This window comes from Amaranthus tricolor, chromosome 4 (genome assembly GCF_026212465.1).
Source record: "Amaranthus tricolor cultivar Red isolate AtriRed21 chromosome 4, ASM2621246v1, whole genome shotgun sequence".
NCBI classification, from domain to species: domain Eukaryota; kingdom Viridiplantae; phylum Streptophyta; class Magnoliopsida; order Caryophyllales; family Amaranthaceae; genus Amaranthus; species Amaranthus tricolor.
Window position 1 is genome coordinate 666,562 of NC_080050.1, and position 22,520 is coordinate 689,081.

General features: G+C 32.5%; 3 protein-coding genes across 4 annotated transcripts; 1 reads left to right on the top strand and 2 right to left on the bottom strand.

Moving 5' to 3' along the window:
- Positions 1 to 178: 178 nt before the first annotated feature.
- On the bottom strand, positions 179 to 2,908 carry LOC130811337 (G-type lectin S-receptor-like serine/threonine-protein kinase SD2-2). The gene has a single exon (XM_057677604.1). It carries the CDS (start codon positions 2,889 to 2,891, stop codon positions 372 to 374), a length of 2,520 nt encoding a protein of 839 aa, XP_057533587.1. The 5' UTR covers positions 2,892 to 2,908; the 3' UTR covers positions 179 to 371.
- Positions 2,909 to 13,111: 10,203 nt separating this feature from the next.
- On the bottom strand, positions 13,112 to 17,914 carry LOC130811338 (probable E3 ubiquitin-protein ligase RHB1A). 2 transcript variants are annotated; one of them, XM_057677606.1, is made up of 5 exons: positions 17,803 to 17,914; positions 16,334 to 16,444; positions 14,910 to 15,336; positions 14,711 to 14,820; positions 13,112 to 13,780 (listed from the first exon to the last, which is right to left on the bottom strand). In XM_057677606.1, the coding sequence occupies exons 2-5, from the start codon at positions 16,394 to 16,396 to the stop codon at positions 13,745 to 13,747; spliced, it is 636 nt and encodes a 211-aa protein (XP_057533589.1). In that variant the 5' UTR covers positions 16,397 to 16,444; positions 17,803 to 17,914; the 3' UTR covers positions 13,112 to 13,744. The 2 variants fall into 2 exon arrangements, with proteins under 2 accessions (XP_057533589.1, XP_057533588.1); XM_057677605.1 differs by having other exon boundaries at positions 14,910 to 16,444; positions 17,803 to 17,877.
- A 1,401-nt stretch (positions 17,915 to 19,315) lies between these two features.
- LOC130810211 (pentatricopeptide repeat-containing protein At2g46050, mitochondrial) lies at positions 19,316 to 20,788 on the top strand. The gene is made up of 2 exons (XM_057676188.1): positions 19,316 to 19,581; positions 20,080 to 20,788. Exons 1-2 carry the CDS (start codon positions 19,316 to 19,318, stop codon positions 20,786 to 20,788), a joined length of 975 nt encoding a protein of 324 aa, XP_057532171.1.
- Positions 20,789 to 22,520: the final 1,732 nt, after the last annotated feature.

The window sequence follows — 22,520 nt, forward strand, 5'->3', positions numbered from 1 at the left end:
ATTTACATTCTCTTTTGTTCAATATATACAACTCTTAAACCCTTCGTTATATCTATCAAAAAAATCTAGCTCGTTAACACCGATTTTTGATTTATGATAGGTGTAACACACAAGTACTCGACTCTGGAGTACTTTTATCAATCCAAAAATAATTGTTTTCAAGAGTTTAAAAGTGTAGTCACATAACGATTTTATATTTGGATATTTTGTATTTTTGAGTACAAGGTAGTTGAGTTGATAGAACGGGGGAATCGAAGTCAAAACCTTATTATCAAAAAGATTTATGCAAAGAATAAAAACACATATTTGAGCCTTGATAAAAGAGGGCCTTTCAAAATTACTTCTATCTGGATCACATATTATAGATGAAATTATACATTTGCATTTGTAATATCACTAGGAGAATGAGTAGGTGTTGAATCTATAACAGATACCCTAATATTACTATCATCTTCAGACCCAAAACCACCTATATTTGAAGCTACATTCCCTGAATTAATCCCACCAAAAGATTCCTCAGCAACTAAGGCTTGAAGAAGTTTTGGAAGAGGAGGAACACCTACTTCTACTACCCCTTCTAACATCTTCACCACCATTCCCATCGAAGGCCTCGCTCCCTCCTCGTCTTGTATGCACCACACCGCCACCATTCCAACCCTCTCCGCTTCTCCTCTATCATAGGCAACACCAAGCCTTGCATCCACCACCTCTTCGGTTTTTCCTTCGATAATTTTCTGAGCTGCCCATGGTGGGAAGAACCATTTCGCCTCACCACTTGAATCATTAGTACCAAGGGTGCCACTACCCGCCTTGGTATTAGAAGCCGAAGGGGGAGGTGCTTCCACATTCCTCCTCCCCCCAATAAGCTCCAACATTGTCATTCCGTAACTATAAACATCTGCCTTGTTGGTAATTGCAACTCCGGAGATCCATTCGGGTGCAACATACCCCCAAGTACCCCTCATTGTTGCCAAGACCCTACTAAAATCGCGACCTATTAACTTCGCTAGCCCAAAATCCGACACTTTTGGTGTATAGTCAGTATCGAGAAGGATGTTTTCGGGCTTAATGTCGCAATGAATAATACATTGTCTACATCCTTCATGTAGATAAGCCAATGCCTTAGCTGTCCCAATAGCTACCCTAAATCTAACATCCCAACTCATATTCTCACCATCTTTCTTCAAATACTTGCTTAAGGCACCATTATGCATGTACTCATAAACCAACAATCTATGAGAATTCTCAGAACAAAACCCTCTCAATCTAACCAAATTCACATGTTGAACATTCCCAATAGTACAAACCTCGGCCCGAAACTCCTTCTCCCCACCATTCCCCGGTCGCTCTAGTCGCTTAACCGCCACATGAGAGGAATCCGATAATGTACCCCGAAAAACCGTCCCAAACCCACCATGCCCAACCTTCTCGGAGAACCCACGGGTCGCCGCGTGAAGCTCCTTATATGAAAAAACCTTTAAATGGGTAGCAATTAAAACTGCCTCTTCTTCCTCTTTCCTTCTCTTCCTCAATTCGCTTCTTACAACCCATAAAATCAAACCTAAAATCACTAAAATTAACACTAACCCACAAATTAAACTAATCAAAATAACCATTTTATGACTCAAACCCTTGTGTTCCAAATCATTTTTCCCTATTCTTAGATACAAAACTTCATCAAATCCACCCATTGTATTATCATTAGTCAAATTCCTTAAATTAGTAAGAAATCCAAACAAATACTTACACATATTACTCTTCTCATTGTAAATCACCCCAATACAAGAACAATTTCCTAAACAACCCTTCTCACATTCATTTCTTCCCACCGCATGAAACGACACCGTTTTTGCCCCATCAAAACTCATCCCACCTACCTCCACAAACTTATCATCTTCCTTGCAAACATCCTGTAACCTCTTACACCCGCCCGAGTAATCCCCCTCGGCCCAACCCGGTCCATCTACCGGCCCAAAACCGGGAGGACACCCGCACAATCGTACAGCCTCCCCATAGCAAATCCCGTTGGGTCCGCAAAGCCCGTAAACCTTACATCTGGATTCGGGTCGGGTCCAGAAGGAATTCCAATACTCAGTCTGTGGGGACCACGTATACTGCCTGAGCTCCCCTGATGAGCTGACTTGGAACCGAGTAAACGGTGGGGGCCCACTATCCGTCCCCGCCGAAATTTCCGAGAAACCAAACGACGCCGTTTTAGTAAACACATGATTGAAATAAAACCTGTAAATATAAGCAATAGTCATCTCCGGAACATTCTCGAACGAAGTCCCAGTCCATATCCCTGTACTCCAATACGACAGCGTTTCATTGTAAACCAACTCGATCTCACCATAACCCGGTGAACGTAACCGCAAAGAATACCTCCCCAGAGAAGGATCCTTCAAAGATTTCCACGAAGTGAGAGACAAACTCTTAGTAAGATTCATACCAGGTAACCAAGTATCTGATGGATGGTCGAAACTCTGCCAAACGACGACGTTTTTAGACGAAAGAAGTACAAGATTGCCGTTATCTAGAAGACTGAGGTTTGACCCGGGGTGGAGATTATCGGAACGGAAAACAACAAAGTTGACGGAGTCAGATACAGTAAGTTGGCCAAAGGAGAGAGAAAGTACGGCTGTGGAATTATCTTTGAGTGGTGTATGGCGATTTGCGACCCATACATAAGTTGGGGTTGGAAGAGATGCATACCAGATTCCGAGGTAAATGTTACCGTTTTGTGAGTTGGGAGTGAAGAAGCCGAGCTGGAATGTTCGAGAAGGACTGAGAATCGTTGAGTTGGCTCGGAGGAGGGGGACTGAGTCAATGGACGAGTCAAGTAATGGGAGGGAACACAATGTTAGGAGGAAGAAGATTATAATTGATGTCATTTTGTGAAATGAAAGAGAGAAGGAAAAAACTTGGGTTTTGAAGAAAAATGTTTTAAGAAAAATTTAAAATTCAAAAAAGTTAAATGAAAACGACAACGTTTGGAGTAGTGAAGTCAAAGAAGTGAGTGAGTGGAGTGGTGGACCATTAGACAGATAAGAGAAGGGAGTAAAACTGTAAAATCCAAATTTCCCCACAATCTGGTTTTTTTTATTAAAAAAATTAATTATAAAACTTAAAAGTTGTTTATTTAGGTTAATGGTGCAGTTTTAAATCAGGTGTTTAAGTTCGAGTTAAAATTAGGTTTTTTGTAAATTTATATTTAAAGTCGAGTTAAAATTATAAAATTTAAATTTATATTTAGGTTAATTATACAAATTTAAATAAATAGTACTTCCTCCAATTCACTAGTAATGTCTCATTTGTTTTATGCATGTAATCCAATGCACTTATTCAATTCTTAATATTTTTAATTGTGCACAATTAAAAATCAAGAAAAGTTGATATGAATAATCTTAGTATTGAAATAAATCAAACAAAATCCCACATGACTATGTTTTAATTTGGGGGGACTATGAAGTTTGTTCGGTTTTAAATACCTTTAGTAAATTGAAAATTGAGAATATAGAAGTATGTACTAGTGTCGTATTGTATAGTGGACTTGTTTGTTGTTATAAAAATTGTAAATAATTATTCTTTTTGAAAAGTTGATGTAATTTAGTCTAGAAAAACTATTTATCATAATTGAGATAGAGTATTATAAAGAATTTTTATTTATGTTTGTTTTACTCTAATAATTATTTATATATATGAACTAATTCTAATTTATCACTTGTAAAAGTATTATTAATAAGTAATGAAAATAAAGAAGAAAAACACATTTGAGGATGAGAGATGCACTACAATAAGATGATGTTACTCATTTTTATATATAAAAAAACTAATTCTCCCCAGAGTAGTCACTTCTATTCAACTTATCCATTAAGGTTTACACACTTATAATGTTACTATTTCAATCTTCTATATATTTTATCGGAATAATTTGTAAATTTTAGTATTAAAGTTTAACACTTTTATGAATTACAAAGTTTACAAATTCAGGCAAAAAACACAAAACTCCGACCACTTAACCTAAAATTTCGATCACCATGGTCAAATTCCGTGTTTTGACATGAATCTGTAAACTTTAATATGCTAGTGACTGTAATTCGCAAAAAATAAACATTAAGGTTGTAAGTTGTAAACATGTTAAACTTACAGGCAGTAATTCGCAACTTATTCTTTTATTATGTGTATTTAAAAATTTGAAAATTTTATAATGAAATGAATTAAATAAGAGCTCACTCAAGTATATCCTAACTTGATTAAGAATAAAACAAAATTTGCCATTTAATAATGAATAATGTCAAATAAAGGGGAATACTTCAACAAAATAAGAGGGATTATTACTATCAATAAGGAAACAAAGAAGTGTTATTGTTTGGAGCAAAGGAACAAGAGTTGTGAAGGGGGTTGATTCAATGGATCACATACCATTAAAGGCCAATGGTTTTGGATACGGTTACAAGTTATATTTGATTTATAGTTATACTTATACATTATTATTTAATTAAAATGAAGAAATTATTTTATTTTTCTGTTTTACTATACTTAATTTTGAGAAACCTATTTTATTAGACTATCTTATTACTTGTTGGGCTGATTTTAGTCTTATTACTTAATACATACTTTTTTTGGTACTGATTAATCGTAATATTTGTATTTTAACTTTTATTGTTTTCTATATAGAAATTTAATGTTCAATAGAACTTTTTTGTTGAGGTTAACTAGTGTATTAAACATGTTCGGTGCAATGTAGTTGTGTGAGTATTTATTAGCAATTTAGATATTTGTATTTGTGGATTGCTATACTTGTATAATTGTAATAGTTAGAAATTTATGAGTCTAATTGTTGTACAAACTAAAAATGATCGATAAAAGTGGTAGTTATGGACTATGGTAGCTATTAGAAATATTTTTGTTGAGATAAAAGGAATATCATTTATAAGGTGAGGAAAATATGAAGTACATTAGAAACTTTTAATCAATATTATTATAAAAAATTGTTAAAAAATTTGGTTATTGTCTTAATTGAAGTATGAACTGTCTTTTTCGTACAAGGTTTTTAGAATCAAATCTCACCCAACATTCTTATTTTTTCAGCCTATTTTACAATTGAAGTTAACTTTTAGTGTTGCTTTGTTACTGTGGAATGAAGATTCTCACTATAATTGATCCACAATTTGCTTTCAAAATATGAGTACTTGTATTGGTACGATTGTAGTTTTTAGATATTAACCACCTAATTAACTGAGTAATGTGCTTAATTTCTGTGTCTAACTCATGGAAACTTCTAAACACCTTTGTATATTGACACTTAGTCATAACACGTTTAGGAGTTATACATATAAATATTGATCATTATCTCATTTCAAGTTAAAATATAACCGATAGATTTTTAGACTAACACCTTTCAACAATCAATTATTCGCACGAGACTGAAGAAACCAAACTTTAAATTATACCGCTCTATTTTATTGAGATTGTTACACAATTTCAATGTGAGAATTTTTATAGAAAAAAAATAATAGATCAAACGATAATATAATATTTTTGAAATATACACATTTTATCTTTAACGATTTAACCTAAGATGATTTCATTACCAAATTGGTTATAATAATTTTTTATGAGCATTATAACAATTTTATTGATTAGGACACCAATTGTAGAAATGACATATTATCTTTCACAATAATTCCATTGATAATTAAATCTATTATAGTGAAGCCCTCCCACGCCTAGTGGTTGTTGGTGCATTGGTGCGCACAACGCTTGTGCATGCAATAAAACCGTGCTTGTTTTCGCATTAAAGTATACAATTAGCTCACCTTTTTAGTTTTTAAAATCGGTTTGTCTCTCCTATTAACATGAGGCATAGTAGGTTAAGGATATTAGATACCTCATTCAATCAACTTTATTTTATAGTATTATTTTAAATATGTTTTTTGACATAATGATATTTTATATATATTAATTAATTCAAGTGTTTGCGGTCTAAACATATAAGGCCTTAAAAACAACAGCAAATGAGGTTTTTTCACTAGTATTTGAATGAGATAATTAATAACTCTTAACCTATGCCCTAATGGCATAGGTTAGTTAAACCCTTTTAACATATTTATTATTCGAGAATTGAATTTTATCTCAATTTGAGAATATATATTATTTTTTGGAAAAATTTTAATTCAATTTTTACCTAATTCTCATATTTCCTCGACCTATTATATAATCTAAAAAAACACAATCATTACAAGCCTGTTTAGTGTTCTCTTTATCCTTTATTTGATCTCCCAAGAGTAGTCCATTTGTTCTATTTATTTATTTAGTACTCCCTCCTGATATATTTACTTGTTCCATTTGGTTTTGGCACATTTGCCAATGCACGTTTTCAATCGTAAATATCTCTAATTGTGTTTGAGTAAAAATTATAAAAAGTTTATATTAATAAAATTTACTATAAGACGAATTAAATAAGATCCCATATGACTTGTTGTAACTTATAGATTAAAAACAAATCACATAATAAGAATGATTGATGAATAGTATTGAAAAACTAAATGGAACAAGTAGAGCGAATAAGAGGGAGTATTTTTTACTATTTTGATTTATTTTACTAATTTTACATCATTTGTATTTTTGTATAATGATCCATCATTTTCTTTTAATTACATCAATTTATTTTAACGATCTTTTATTTCATTTATACAATTTATTTACCCTTTTATTTATTACCAAATATCCACTTTTTTCTTAAAAAATACTTCATTTCTCTTTAATGCTAACTAAAAGATGTAATTTTTTAGCTGCCTTTACTCAACATTTTTAGATAATTCAGCTACTTTTGTGATAGACTGTTTCTCGATAAGACGACCTTGAAATCCAAATAAAGAGTTCATATCTTCATAATATTTATCGGTAATTTAATCCATATATGTGTTGTATCTCATAATTAAACTGTCTCATACAATATTTTGTATGGATAATTTTGTTGCCACTTCTACTTTATGGTCTCTTTGAAGACCATTAACACACAAATCGTGAAATAACCTATGGGCTGATTTTTCAATAGGCCCATTACAATACTATCCATGCTACTAAAACACTCCTTTTCACAAACCCTAGTGTTCATGCGATGCGTGTCTCTTTAGAGAATACAATCATACTATCCATTAAAAATATTGAAAAATTTTAAGTGTATTTTTTGGGAGTTCAACCACATAAATTGCTGAGATTTGTTAAATTTTAATTATTTGACAAATTATTTTCATATTTAATTATTTTCTATCAATTAAAATAAAAATAAAAAAGAAAAATCAAACATCTAATTAGCTATGTTTAATTTATATTATACTATCTGTTAAAAAGATTGAAAATTTTCAAGTGACACTATTTGCACATGGATTGTTGAGATTTGCTAAATTCTAATTATTTGGCACATTATTTTTATACTCTGTTATTTTCTACAAATTAAAATAAAAATCATATTATCTACTTATTAAAAATATTGAAAAATTCTAAGTAGCACCCTTTTGAAGTTCTGTCACATGGATTGTTGAAATTTGTTAAATTCTAATTATTTAGCATATTATTTTTATACCCTATTATTTTGTACCAATTAAAATAAAAATAAAAAAGAAAATCAAACATCTAATTAGCTATGTTTAATTTTAAATGAAGCTAATTCAATAAAATATAAATTTGATTTTATTACATAACAAAAAGATAGAAACTGCTATAGCATTTATTTATATATAGCATATTATCTATTAAAAAGATTTAAAAATTCCAAGTGGTACTCCTTGTTAGTTTAGCCACATAGATTGATGAGATTTGCTAAATTTTATTTATTTAACAAGTTATTTTTATACTCTGTTATATTACCAATTAAAATAAAAACAAAATATCTAATTAACTATGTTTAATTTTATCATATCGCATCATAAGTGTTCTTTTAACCATTTATCAGTGTTCTATTATTTTTATACCCGAAAGCTAATTTTATTTCTTTCTTTCAGCTGTTATATTTGACTTTTTACGAAATTCCAAGTCTTCTTTTAACCATTTTTTTTTGAATATAATTATGCGTAACAAAAAGCTATAAAAAATTAATATTATAAAAGTATATGATTAGACGTATCTTTTTCCAAACAAATTAGAAACATATGTATAAAATAAAATAAAATAAAATAAATAATGCATAATTTCAAAATTTCACATAAGTATTTTAGAGCACAAGGAGTATTATATTTACTTCCTTATTCCTGAATTTGCTTACTCCCTTTCAAACTATAATTGGTAAGAGATTTAGTCAAAATTTGAGGCAAATTGAAAATAGTTTACAATGAGAATCAGTTTTTGTTTTAGTTTTGAATAAAAATTATTTTTCAGGTAAAATCTTGGGTTTAGTTTTGACTTACTCATTTCCTTTTCCTTAGCCTACTCCATTATCCTAAAACAAATGAAATTAGTTTATAATGTGTTGATAAGTTGATCCTGATTTTCTCTAATTGTTTCAGACATGCTTATAGAAAAAACATACTTCTTCCCCTATGAATTATAGTAGCTACATTACCATTATTAATATTATTCATTGTTCAAGTTTATTTATATTGTGGTTAAGGTGTAAAAAAATATAGTCAAGTAGGATCTTATTTGAATCGTCTAATCATATATTTTCACAATATTAATTTTTTATAATTCTTACATATGCATAATTCAATATATAAATGATCAAAAAACGCATCGAATTGCATAAAAATCAAATGTAGCGACTAGCGAGTATAATGAAAGGTAAAGTAATAATTACAAGAAGAAAATCACTTGATAGAATAATAATTATTATTATTAGAAAAAATTACCTAGAATAATCCAATCTTTTACTGATTTTCCTACAATAATTCCAACTTTTAATTAATTATGAATAGTTCCAGCTTTAGGGAGTGTTTGCCAAGAATGCTCTCGGATGACCTTTAACTTGTTTAACAAGTTTTTTAGTAAAAAAAAATAAAAAATAAATTAAAATTGTCAAAAAAAATCTGAAAAAAAACAACACTTTCCCACCACCACCAACGTATTCCTCGTTGGCCCAATCCCTCTTCCCCTTCACCACTATTACACCTTCACAATTATTATCAGTTCTTCAGCATTAGGAGTACTATTTGCTTCATTATAATGCTTCTCTTCAGTATTTATTGCCCACAAAAATTGCTCATGAAACTTTCAAAAAAAAATAAAAAAATATCCGTGTATTTGGCCTTACTTGGGGTTCTAATACAAACCCATCTCAATCTTGTCTTCATGAAACTTAAAAAAAAAATATGGAAAAGGTGCAGGCTATATGATACTCCATTGGAAGCCATGGCTGACCTAAAGAATCTCTTTTATGTCACTTGTGTTTATACTGGTCATGTGTTTGCTGCCAATGGAAGCCATTTGCAGAGAGATGGCAATTGTTTGCTGCCATTGGAAGCCTTTAAATGATCATTTTATTTTGACTAATCTTTTATAAATTGATAAATGATACTAATAATCTGTTTTTCAGATATTGGTGAAAACCAAGTTCATGTGGGTTATTTTTGTTGGAATTAACAAGATGAAAAAGATATTGAAATTCTTTTTTGCATGTCATAGATAGGAATGTAGTGGCCTGTTAAAAGGTACAGTGACAGTAGGGTGGAAGACGGTGAAGATGGGGTGGCTGTGGGAAAGGGAAAGGGAAAGGGAAAGGGGAAGGGGAGGGGTGGGGTTGTTTTTTTTTTTTAATTTTAATTTTAATTTTACTTTTAATTTTTAGTATGTTTATTTTTATTTGTATTTTTCCTTTATTTTTTTTAAAAGTTAAACTATGATAGCAAATTAATATTTTGGAATAACATTCTTGATTAAGTGATTTAAAACTTTAAATTACCAAGATTAATCAAAATTTTGGATTATTATAGGAAAATGAAAGAAAGATTATTATTATTATTATTATTATTATTATTATTATTATTATTATTATTATTATCACATGCAAAGCATCTAGAATGGAGTGTAGTATTCAATACAAGTTTCTTCCTCCGTATTGTATGGCTACTATGGAGACCAGCTCGGAATTTGTGTGCTCAATCAACAATAATTTTTGTGGGCAAATCGAAAATATTGTGAGATGGCGAATTGAAAAAAGTCTAGCGTTGTACTTAATTATAAAATATAAAGAAAATTATTTAAAATGATTAAGGCGAGTGCAAAGATAAAATATTAGCAAATCGGTAAGTAAAATATAAAATAGAGCTCAAGTGCCTAAAATAGAGTGCGACAAAAATCAAAGATGACATGATAGACATTATTGAAGAATTAAATGAAAAACATAGATTCTAGACTTACATATTGAGATTATAAAAACGCACAATGAATGGAAAAGAAAAAGATGAAGAATTGTAATTATTTAGAATGTTGTTGAACTTACTCCATTCAAACAATTTATTGGTTACACTTTGATTAAAATAACAAAAATTATATTTTATTCGGATGAATCAAGTACAAAGAGGTTTTGAATTACCTTTAAATTAAACTATTCCGTTATAGTATGTTTGAATTGATAAATTAAACGAAAAAAAGAGAAGAAATATAAAATGATGAATTTTTTTATTCGGATATCAATTTTAGAGGGGAGAGATTTAAAAGAAAAAAAGTTAGAAATATTAACTCTTTATAGAAATATTTGTTAATAACAAAATCTCTCCAAACATACAATGATTTGAAAAATATATTTTATTCCTTTTTTCTTTCTTTCGCTTCTAAACAAACTAATATATTTCCCCTCATATTTTCCTCCCTTTTTTCTCGAATATTTCAATTTCCTTTACAATTTCATTTAATTAAATTTCTATAAGTTGAAAAAAAACAACTATTTTTATAAGAGACGGTCTCTCAAAAAGATGACTTCAAAACAAGAAGCTCACATTTTTATTTTCTCTTTAATTTGTATTAATTGGATTATTTAGCCCTTATACTTGATGCCGTCTCTCACAAAGACAGTCTCTCGCAATAATTTATGAAAAAAAAAACGACTTACAAAAAATAGTTTCTTGGCCCAAACTATTCATGCAAATAGCTCCTATGGTAGAAGTTTTAAGTCGGCATACCCATCCCAAGTTGGCAAGATAAATGATACTACCCTGCCCTTAAATCAAAGGAAAGGACTAATAATGTAAATTGGACACACTCCCTTAAAAAGTTTAGCAAGGACTGTGACATATGCATATATATGGGATAGGGTACATTCGTTTAGTGCCCACCATAAACTTTGTTGTTTTCCAATAATGATACCCAAATATGAAGCAAAAGTCAAACACACTTTAGAAACTTGAAAACCATCCTTCACCTACCCACCTTCTAACATCATTCTTTAGAGTAGTTTCATGAGTAACTTTTTTTTATATAGAACGAGGAAAAAAGAGGGCTCGAGAATAAGGGCAGCGAGAATCAAATCCAAGTTTCTATTGGAAAAGGCAATGCCTGCTTCTATGTTATCAGAATTCCCTTTTTAATTTATGATTTTACAACTTTACGATCCAAAATAAGCGAGTGATCCAGATATTAAGTAGAATCATAATAATAGTGGAATAGTACGATTCTACCAAGATCAAGAGTATGGACGATAGGATCATAACATAATTTATGATCCTACTATCCAACGTTACACAAGGTAGGTCTCAATCACCGAAAAGAATTTATATTCTAGCTTTTACTATTATATATATATAACATCATTAAGATTATGAAATTCAAATACTTATCGATTTGCAGTTCATAAATGATTATTAAAAGTAGGAAAAATTACCGTGAATAATACAACATTTCGTTAATTACCCTACAATAATACCAACTATTGATTAACTATAAATAATACCAACATAGGGTTTTTTTTTCCTAGAATAATACCAAATTAAGTTTATTAACTAATTTACCAAATGTTTTTGTCATTTAATCTCCTATAGTTTGATTTACATGTTAGGTATATTCTAGGGAAAAACCCCTAAAAATTGGTATTATTTATGATTAATCAAAAGTTGGTATTATTGTATAGAAATAAGCAAAAGATTGTATTAATCCCAGTAAATTTTCCTTAAAAGTATTCATTTTAATCAATTAAAAGATAAAGTCAAATAAATTTTTATTTACAGCTCAAACTTAAAAGATAACTAAAATGAATTATAAAATCTTACGATGCTACAATATAATTCAATTTATTTCAAACCTACCTCATTATCGGTCCAAGATTATCTGGAATGTTGACATGCTGAGTGAGTAACATTTGTTTGGGAAAGATTGACCAATCGAATAAACTTGCGTGATTAACATAAATGCAAATTACAGTTAATCAGTTGGAGTGTTGGACTTTAGTTCTTTTGAGAAGAATAGATTACATAACCAACTTCATTGTCTTATGAATAGTAGAAGATTCGAAAAACAGTTATGGATTCTTTGGTAATAATAATGTTGATTGCGTTCCAAAAATCAATAATGTACTTCTATTGAATTAGAGATGTTCATTCTGGTCATCAAGTCGATTTCAAATTATGCGTTTTATGTCGGTTTAAAATCGGATCGTGTGTCCACATTGGTTTTTTACATTTTTGTAAATCCATTTTTAAGTCGGGTCAAATCAAGTTTGGTTACAAGATTTGGTGAACATCAGATTGTCAGATTTGTCTTGAACAACTCTATTATCCTCAACGAATACTCCAGTAAAAATATTCATTAACCACAAGAATGTTCACAAAATCAAAAACATTCTCAATATTTTCTCTCAACCTCTAACACAGAAATTTAAAAAGGGAACAAAGGAAGAGACAATTTTCGAAACAATGATAGAAAGAATTCTCGAAGTTCTTGAATCTCGTTTTACCATCCATTCTTACTTCTCGAACCTAAGGACGGTGTATAAGAGAATTCTAATGTAACACAATCACTCATATGAGACGGTCTCATGATAACTTGCCTCACGCGAGCTCGTCACTTTTCTCCCCTAAGACAAGTTTTGAGAAGCAATGCGAAAGATCACACAAAGGCATGAACTACGATTATTAATACCAAAAAGAGCGAATTCATCGATGCAAAAAATAAGGAACGAACGAAATTCGAATGTTGCTTCAAGGAATTGGAGCAAACTCACTGTTAAACTCTTGTATATTGACCAGAATTCAAGTGACATTCAGCCCTATCTCTAAAAGAATGTTTCTAATAAAAAAAAAGATGGTAAAACATGCGAGTAGACAGAAAAACCAATTGGATGTGTAAATGGGATTGTATGAAAAATCTAACTTGCAATAAAAAGGGGTCGGGGAGGAGGACGAGGAACCAGCAACACCATTAAAAGAAGGATAAACAAAAGAAAACGGAAACACTGTACAGGGAACTGGAATTTGCTGCAATAATACAAACGAGAAGGGGGGTGCTAACCGTTGGATCCCTTACGCAATCTTCCCGGATGTAGCTAGTGTATACATCGCAGTCTGTAACTCGAAGTTCAAAACAAACCAGTCAACTTTCTGATGGCTGATACATAGGGATCAGAGATCAGTGCAGGAGACTTCAGCAAGACTAGACTTCAAATGGAAGGACGACATTGCGAAATAACAAGCCACAAGTTGTGTCAGCAAATATGAACTCAGATCTCACTGGAAACATAGAACGCCTTTTGGGTTTAGTTTAACGAACCCTCAAGCATTTGGAATATGCAACTAGTTCTGATCATCACAGGAACTTCTTAGTTCTGATCATCTGGGGCATCAAATACCATTTCCTGTATCATGAATAATCATGTATGTCAACATATTTTGCAAGAACAACCACACATAGTTACAAAACATCATTATAAATCCTTTTTATAAAGATCATAAGCTATGTTACTTGGACTCGGGTACTGATGTTGAATATTGGTACATGTTCAAGTGTTGGATACATCTAATTATTCAATTTTACGTCTAAAATGAAGTGTCCAAGTGCCATGCCAATGTCCGAGAATCAAGGACCGGACACGGGTACGTGAAGCAAAATGAAGAGTCCAAGTAACATATTCATAAGCAAATTACATTCAAGGCAATCAATCACCCATGGGCTTCTGACTAAAATTATGAATCAGTCTCGAATAGCCATTTTTAGCTTTAGATTTTAATGGACTAGATTAAATTACCCCAGGAATAGTTCAATTACCATGCAGAAGTGAGAATGTACTACCTACCAAATACCAAACAACCCCTTCGAAACTAAAGTCTGCAAAAGACCGGTTAGGCAGCGTACATCTATGAAACCTCCTACAAAGAGCACAGTTCTAAATCTCTGACATGCACAGAATTGTTTTCTTAACTTGCCTAACCAGGTCAAATATAGGTCTAAAAAGCCGATATGACCATGGCAGCAGTCGTACGCCATTTATAACGACTGTTAGCGGTACAATGAAACATGTGAGCTTATGAGATGTCCTATCTTTCCAAAAACTACAGACATATCTACAAAATTATACCTTTCTGTAGACCCGACAATGTGCAGAGACTCATAGTTACCCCAAGAATTCCAGTCAGATTAGCACAAAGATCGATTGAATAGTAAAGCAGAACAGACTATATTAACCGAGTCTGACATAACACTTTGCAGGGGCATAAATAGTCGACTATGCTGACATTTAAACATTTTTCTAATGCCACAAATAATTGCAATGAAACTAGATTCAGACCTTGTCACAAACTGGACAGGCATCACTTCGCTCCATCCACTCAAGGAGACATGACAGATGAAAATCATGCTCACAATTTGTCACCATTTTAGGGTTGTCTGTATCATATTCTGCACATGAAGTACATCAATGTGTGAGATGAAATACATGAATATAAACTAATGCATCCCTTTAAATGGGTGGAAATAGAAGGAGGCACCTTCAAGACATATAGGACAGCAATCTTCATCAGTGGCTAACTCGGGAGCGTCATCTGATTTCGAAATATCTACATCAGACTTTGTTGGTGAGGCCAGCAAGATATCAGCAAGAGTTTTTCCTTCGGATTTATAAACGTAATCACCAGAAATTAATATATCAGAGCAATTAACAGCAACATTTTCAGGGTTGGCTTCAGATTTAGACAGTTTGGCATCATCACATTTAGGTGCTTGGCTCCCAAGAGTATGAATAGGTGTTTGGGGGCGTCCAAAAAGCACATTAAATGGAAGTGGGGCTGGAGGGGGTCTGAAAGTATCAGGGCTTGACGTGTCCAGGTTTAGTCCAACCAGAAGTCCTGTTGACATACCCGGGGCTGCCCCACGGTATGTTCTTAAACTTTCCTGTTCATCTAAGGATGGGGGACACTGTATGGAAAAATGTAAATCATTTAGCAAACAAGTAAAGCAGCAACCAAAACAGTCTTCACTGTATATAATTAAAACTAATAGCAAGCAAAAATACATGAAGAATACTTTTACCCAAAAAAAATCCTAGAGAAGCAACCCAGAAACAAAGACATGATGTCAATACTAATTTCAACAAGTGAGAACATTAATTAACAGTAGATTTTGGCAATTCATACAGAACAGAAAGAAAGGTCATACTAAACTTCATTTAAAGATGACAAAAACTCTGAGACAAGGCATATCATGCCTCTTGACCCTATCACTCTTCGGTAGTTTGTTTGATAAAAGGTACAAGGATATAACAAAATTTGAGACAAGGCCAAAGTATTAGGCTTTCTCCTTCCACAGTAAACAAACACGCAATCTCTCTCTATACATATCCCTCTTGGTAGCACGCAAATTGGACGTCGTCAAATACTCAGCTCATGGCTGCCATGAGAGACTATACCTTGATTCATACACGCATAAAAAGATGTTGTAACCTTTGTGAAATGAGACAACATCATGGTACTCAAAAGAAACCCACAATAATGCAGTATAAAGAGAAACTTCCAAGTATTTTTTAGAAGATAGGAGCAGATTTCTGCATATACATGACATTAATACCACTTTCAAAGCCAAATTAGCAAAAGATCAAAAGCCAACAAAAAGTCAACACTTGCTCCCTGCCCTTATTCAAAGTAGCAATGATTTTCCTATGCAAAGAACATACTCCTTACTTTCACGTTTAACAAAAACTGAACATCATTTTATACAGAATTTAGTCCAAAATCATCAAGGAAATAAGGAGAATACATGTTAGAACATTAATAAGCAAAAGTAGTTTGCATCTCATTTCTCCAAAAAGCTTATGTTGCTCCTTTCCCCGGTCAATCGCCGTGAAGGAGATCTTATATGAAAGAAACAAAAATTATTACATGAACAGCATACTACAAACTAAAGATAATTGACTGACATAGTAATAAACAGGTGTCCCCTGTAGTTGAGACTTTCTGGAAGAGCAACAACAACCACCCATGGAAAGTTTTTGTTCTCCAAAATTTATGTCTTCATGACGAATCCTCCACTGTCCCACACCATAAGAAAAAAACACAAAAAGAAACTTCTTAGTAAACACTAGCAATACTTAATAATAATATGAATTTAATTCAATGTTATGTTTCTTAATTAGTTCATCTATATGCAATTCATACCGAACAATCCATCAAAGCCACACACCATATAAAAACATTCTTTGGGGAAGAATCACAAGAGAATCATGCCACAAGAACATAAACAAATTACACATCCGATAGCCTGTCAAAAACTATAGCAACATCAAACAAAAAAAAGACCTTACATTGTTGGGATTGAGGTCTTGACTTAAGTCATGAAATGAAAAAAATGACCTACACCAGCTCAAGCAAAAACACAATATTTCAACCCCGAAAAGAGAAGACACAAATGATCTGATGTTACAACTTCCATAATATATGAACAAGATCCAACTCTCTCTCCCTTCCTTCCTCCAAACCAAGCATTTTTTCCTGGCTCAAACAGGGACATATAATTTCATTTTCAAGTTTCAACAGCAACATTAGCTTAGGGGTCATCATCCCCACCCTCTCATCCCTTCATATCAACATTTAAACCCACAAATTATGGCAGAATTTCTGAGTTAAAATAAGCAGGACAACTAGGACCACAACCACAACCAAAATCAGAACCGTAACCACAAACAGAAACACAACCGCAACCACCGGCATTGACGCCACACACAGGTGCACATTCCGTCCTTTTTGAATTGCTATAGAACCTCCCAAAATCTCTCAGTTCGATTTTCCTAATGCAGCAAATTTGCAAATGCAAAGGATAGACGAGGGATTACTAAGTGGTTTCTAAACAAATTTAACATTTATACATCCTTACCATCAAGTAAAACCACAATACAAAATGGTAAACAATGACAAAATTTCCAGCTCAATTTAAACATACAACACCACAATTCTTAAACCCACCATTGAGATTTCATCTCGAATTCTCCTTCAATAAACAGCAATCATTAACCAAAACCGAAATTCAAAACAAAAAACCCAAAAACTCGCAAAGCTAAAAAAACCCAAAACAAAAGTGTCAAAATCACAATACCTAAAACAACAAATTCCAGATAAGTGTCAATTAGTAAAACCAAGCTATAAATACCCAAAATAAAAATTAAGAATCAAAAAATAAACCGAAATGAAAAGATGTAATTCAGCGTAAAAGCAGCGGAAAAACACTACAGAAAAACGAGAAAAATCAAACAAAAATGACATCAAAATAACTAAAAGTATTCCTTCCAGTGATGAAAATCATGACAAAACCCTAAAATTAAAATACCCAAAAAAGGAAAATGAAAAAGAGCACATAATAAAAGGGGTGTAATTAGAAGAATTTATCAGTTACCTGTGGGAAGAAGAGAGAGAAAGAAAAGAGGAGAGAGAAAGTGAGAGAAGGTTATTAACTTATTATGAAAGTGATGATGAATTTGAGGAATTTTAAATTCATTTTAATTTTTTTGTTAATTAATATTAATAATTTAAAAAATAATTATTCTCAAAAGAAGTGGGGAGATGTGGACTCCTCTTGATGATGAGGAAAGTGAATTCTATACTCCATTTTTTTAAATTTTATATTATTTTATTTTTTAATTTTATTCAAGTTTTTTTTTTTACTAAAAGTTAATTTCCTTGTCCTTAAGAAATAAAATGCTTTGCTTATTCATTAAGTTTTGATTAGTGACACATTAAGTCACTACTCACTAGTCTATGCTTACAAACTTACAACTTTTCTTTTGCATTTCATTGTATGTTCTCCAACTAAGAAATTTATTTATTAAGATGATTTGGTAACAACTAACAACTACCAAGCAGAATTCTTTTATTTCTTTCAACTTGTTACATTTGTGGTTGTTCACATGTTGATATTAAATGGTGGTAATAAAACTATTTTGTAAAGTAAATTTGATGATATGTACCATATTATTCTATACCATTTAATATCACCTCTTTAGATAGTAATGCATTGAAATATAACAAATCTTGTGAAAATTTTGAGATGATTGAAAAACAATTATAATGGTCCCAAAATAATCTGAATTATCATTCATTTGTTCAAATAATCTTCAATATGGATTAACTCAAAAAAAATCATACTATTTGGTAATCTGCTTAAAATAATTTAAAGTGTTACTTATCTTCTTAAAAAACACACCCGATATATTAGTTGGTTTATTTTGAGAAAGTTACCCCAATAGTATGGATTATTTTAAGTTAACTAATAGTAAGAATAATTTGACCGGATAAGTGATAATTGAAATTATTTTAATAAATTTTCTCACCATTTAAAACCAACAATTAAATGGTCCATTGTAATGTTGTACATAAGTTTGATAAGGAAAGCTTAGAAAAGGTTTGTCATAGACTCATATATAATAATTGTTGATGAGTTGTCTTTTAAGTTTGTTGAGGACAAGGGTTTTAAGTATTTTTGTAGTCGAATGGAACCTAGGTTTCATGTGTCATCTAGGAGTATAGTAGCAAAAGATTGCTATGTAACTAAACTGGAAAAAGGAAGTTAAAATCTTTTTTGAATATAATTGTAACTTTAGGTATCTTTAACCACTGTTTTATGGATTTTTGTGCAGCAAATTAATTGCATGTTTTAAACTGCTCAAGTTAAAGATATTGATTGGCAATTACAAAAAAACAAAACTGAACTTTAGTCTTGTCTCTAGTTATATGAATGATGAAATTGTTAGGTCAATTGAGAAATGTTTGCTTGAATGGAATATTGAGAATATATTTTGCATAATAGTTGGAAAATTAAAGTTCTTAAATGCCATTTTTTTTATATGCGTTGTGTTGCTCATATCATTACTTTATTTTTTTTAGTTATGTTATAAAACATGTGGATAATAATGTTGTGCATGTTAGCTAAGGTGTTATCTCCTATAAGTTTGTTTAAATTTAAGAAGTGTATTGCAACTGCTAAGATTATTAGTAAAAAGTTGTTATGTCTTGACATTAGTACAAGATGGAACTCTACCTATCTCATGTTAGAAGCTACATTTGCTCTTAAGGATGCACTTGAGAGGTATTCTAAAGAGGATTTTGTTGTGCGTGTTCCAAAGGATAGAGATGAAAACAGTAAACCTAAAATTGATGATTTGGATAATGTTAGAAGGTTTTATCAGTTTTTAGGAAGTTTTTATGACCTTACTTTATTTTTGATTTTTTTTATGTAATTGCTAATATATTTTTTCATGAACTTGTCTATACTTTTGAATTGATAACCTTAAAAAACTATAATAAAGAAAAAGTATCAAAGGACTCTAAAAAAATTAATACATTAATTTTTATTGTTATCGTAAGTCATTTTTATTGTTATCGTAAGTCATTGAGTCACTTAAAAATACTTTTAATTCTCATCTAACTCACTACTACGGTACTACCATGTATTTTTTAGAACCTTTAAACAACCTTTATTACCTAACTCACGTATTCTTTGGCGGTTAAAAAAACAATGGTCATTTTCCTTTTCATCACCACTAATATATGATCCCCACGTGTCGGCTTCGTTCAATCTACACTGTCCATATCAAAAATCAGTTATTTTTACCGTTTGTGATTTTGCGAGCTTTTTGTTGTGCTCATGATGAGCAAAACCCACATGGCCACATAGTAGAATGTCAAGACTCGGGGTTATGATGCATAAAACTGAGTCGAATCGATTGGAAAATGCCCATTTGACTCGCTCATTTATATCTTTAGCACTTAAATTTTCTGCCAATTATGGCTTTTTCTGTGAAGCAAAACAGCTACATTCACTTGTGATGAAGTTTGGTTTGTATGAAAAGTTGTCTATACAGAATCAAATCTTGCATTCTTATGTAAAATGTGGGGAGTTTGGGCATGCTCATAAAGTGTTTGATGAAATGCCTGTGAGAAATGTTGTGTCGTGGAATACATTGTTTAGTGGGTGTGTTTCAAGGGTAGGATTTGGGTTTTGTTATTTTAGGAGAATGTTATTAGAAATGGTGCAACCGGATTCTACAACATTGAATGCTTTGTTTCGGTGGCATGGTGTCTTTGATGACCTTAGAATAGGTGGACAATTACGTGGTTGTGCAATGAAAGTTGGATTGAGCTCAGATAGGTTCGTGGGTTGTTCTATTGTTGATCTTTATGAAAAACTTGGGGAAGTTAGTGATGCAAAATTTGCTTTCGGTGAATTGGGTTCGAGGGATTTGGTTTCGTGGAATGTGATGGTTTCTGCGTATGCCTTGAATGGCATAGTGAAAGAAGCCTTTAGGATTTTTAGATCAATGCAGGTGATTGGAGTTCGAGGGGATGAATTTACTTTTGCTAGTCTTTTAGTTCTTGTAAATTGAATGGATGCTTTTAACTACTCAAACAATTTCATGGACTTGTTATCAAAACTGTCATTCAATTTGGACTTGAAAGTAGCAAGTTCCCTTGTTGATGTATATGCAAAAAACATGCTTTTGACTGACATTTATTTATCATTATAAAAAACGGCAACCCTTTTGTTAGTGCATTTTTGCACTATGCTTTGGTCTGACACGATATTTTCCAAGTCGAACCTGAAAATACATCCAACTACATTAAGTTTAACTGCTCGTGTATTGTTAGATTAGACAAACAGTATTTCAGTTTTTGACTTGTGGAAGAGGCATCCAGTATCGTAAGCTCTAACCCTGTTTTCCTTGAGTCGAATGCATTAGGAGCATTCGTTGGTGTATCGAAATCGTATGGACATTTCGAATCAGCCGAGTGGGCTGCAGGAATACTGTTTGCATTAGAGCCAGGGAATCCTGTAAATTACACTCTATTGTCAAATATGTATGCATCAGCTGGCCAATGGTATGATGCAGCCAGTGTTCGCAAGATGATGAAACAGAAGTGTATCTCCAAAGTACCTGGCTGTAGCTGGATTGAAATTGCTGGGAAGACTCATTCATTTTTAGCTAATGAACCCATTAGCTTATTGAGGTGTATAAGATGCTTGGCAATTAGGGGCGCATCTAGGATACTGCTATAGGATGAGCTGAACACTCGACATTTTAGTGTTTCATCACCCGAATATACACTTCTAGGTAAGCCTCTATTTTAGTGTATGTGAGATTCTTTAGCTCCGAAGTTTGGACATTGAGGAGGTGTTTGGTATGAGTATAAGATGCTTGGCAATTAGGGGCGGATCTAGGATACTGCTATAGGATGAGCTGAACACTCGACATTTTAGTGTTTCATCACCCGAATATACACTTCTAGGTAAGGCCTCTGTTTTAGTTAGGCATGGCCACGGGGCGGGTTACCCGGAACCGAACCGGTCCCGAACCGCTTGGAACCGGAACCGGAACCGGAACCGTTTGCGACAGGTTCCGAACCGCCCCGAACCGCGAAACCGTGAAACCGCCGGAAAAAAGTCGCCGGAACCGTGAAACCGCCGGAAAAAACCGTCGTGAACCGGGCCAAAAAACCCGCGGGTTGGAACCGGAACCGGTCCGGGAGAACCGGTCCAACGGTTCCATGGAACCGGTTCTGGAACCGGAACCGGGACCGGTCCGGTTGAACCGGCTCAACGGTTCCATGGAACCGGAACCGGAACCGGGACCGGTCCGGTTGAACCGGCCCACCGGTTCCGTGGAACCGTTGAGCCAAACTAGCCGTTAGAGAGCCGTTGGAATCCATCCTATAAATACTCATCACTTTCAATCATTTTCATTCACAACTCATCTCTTCTCCTACTCTCTCTACTTACTCTCTCTACTTAATTCTTTAATTACGCAATTATTCTCTTAATTACATAATTAGTCTTCTAATTATTTCTTAATTTAGTTAGTTACATAATTAATCATTTATTTATTTCTTAATTCTATATTTCTATTTTTACTTCTATACTATCAATCATGTCTTCATTTTTGAAAAAAGCCACAAAAAAAGTTACTAAAGTGGCAAAATCATTAGGAGGTTCCAGTTCCTCCAAAAGAAAGGCCACTTCTACTCCGTCGGTATCAACAACACCCTCCATTAGTAATTATAATTATGAACCTAATTATCCGGAAGGGTACGACCCGGAGTTACATCAATATGCAGAAGAAG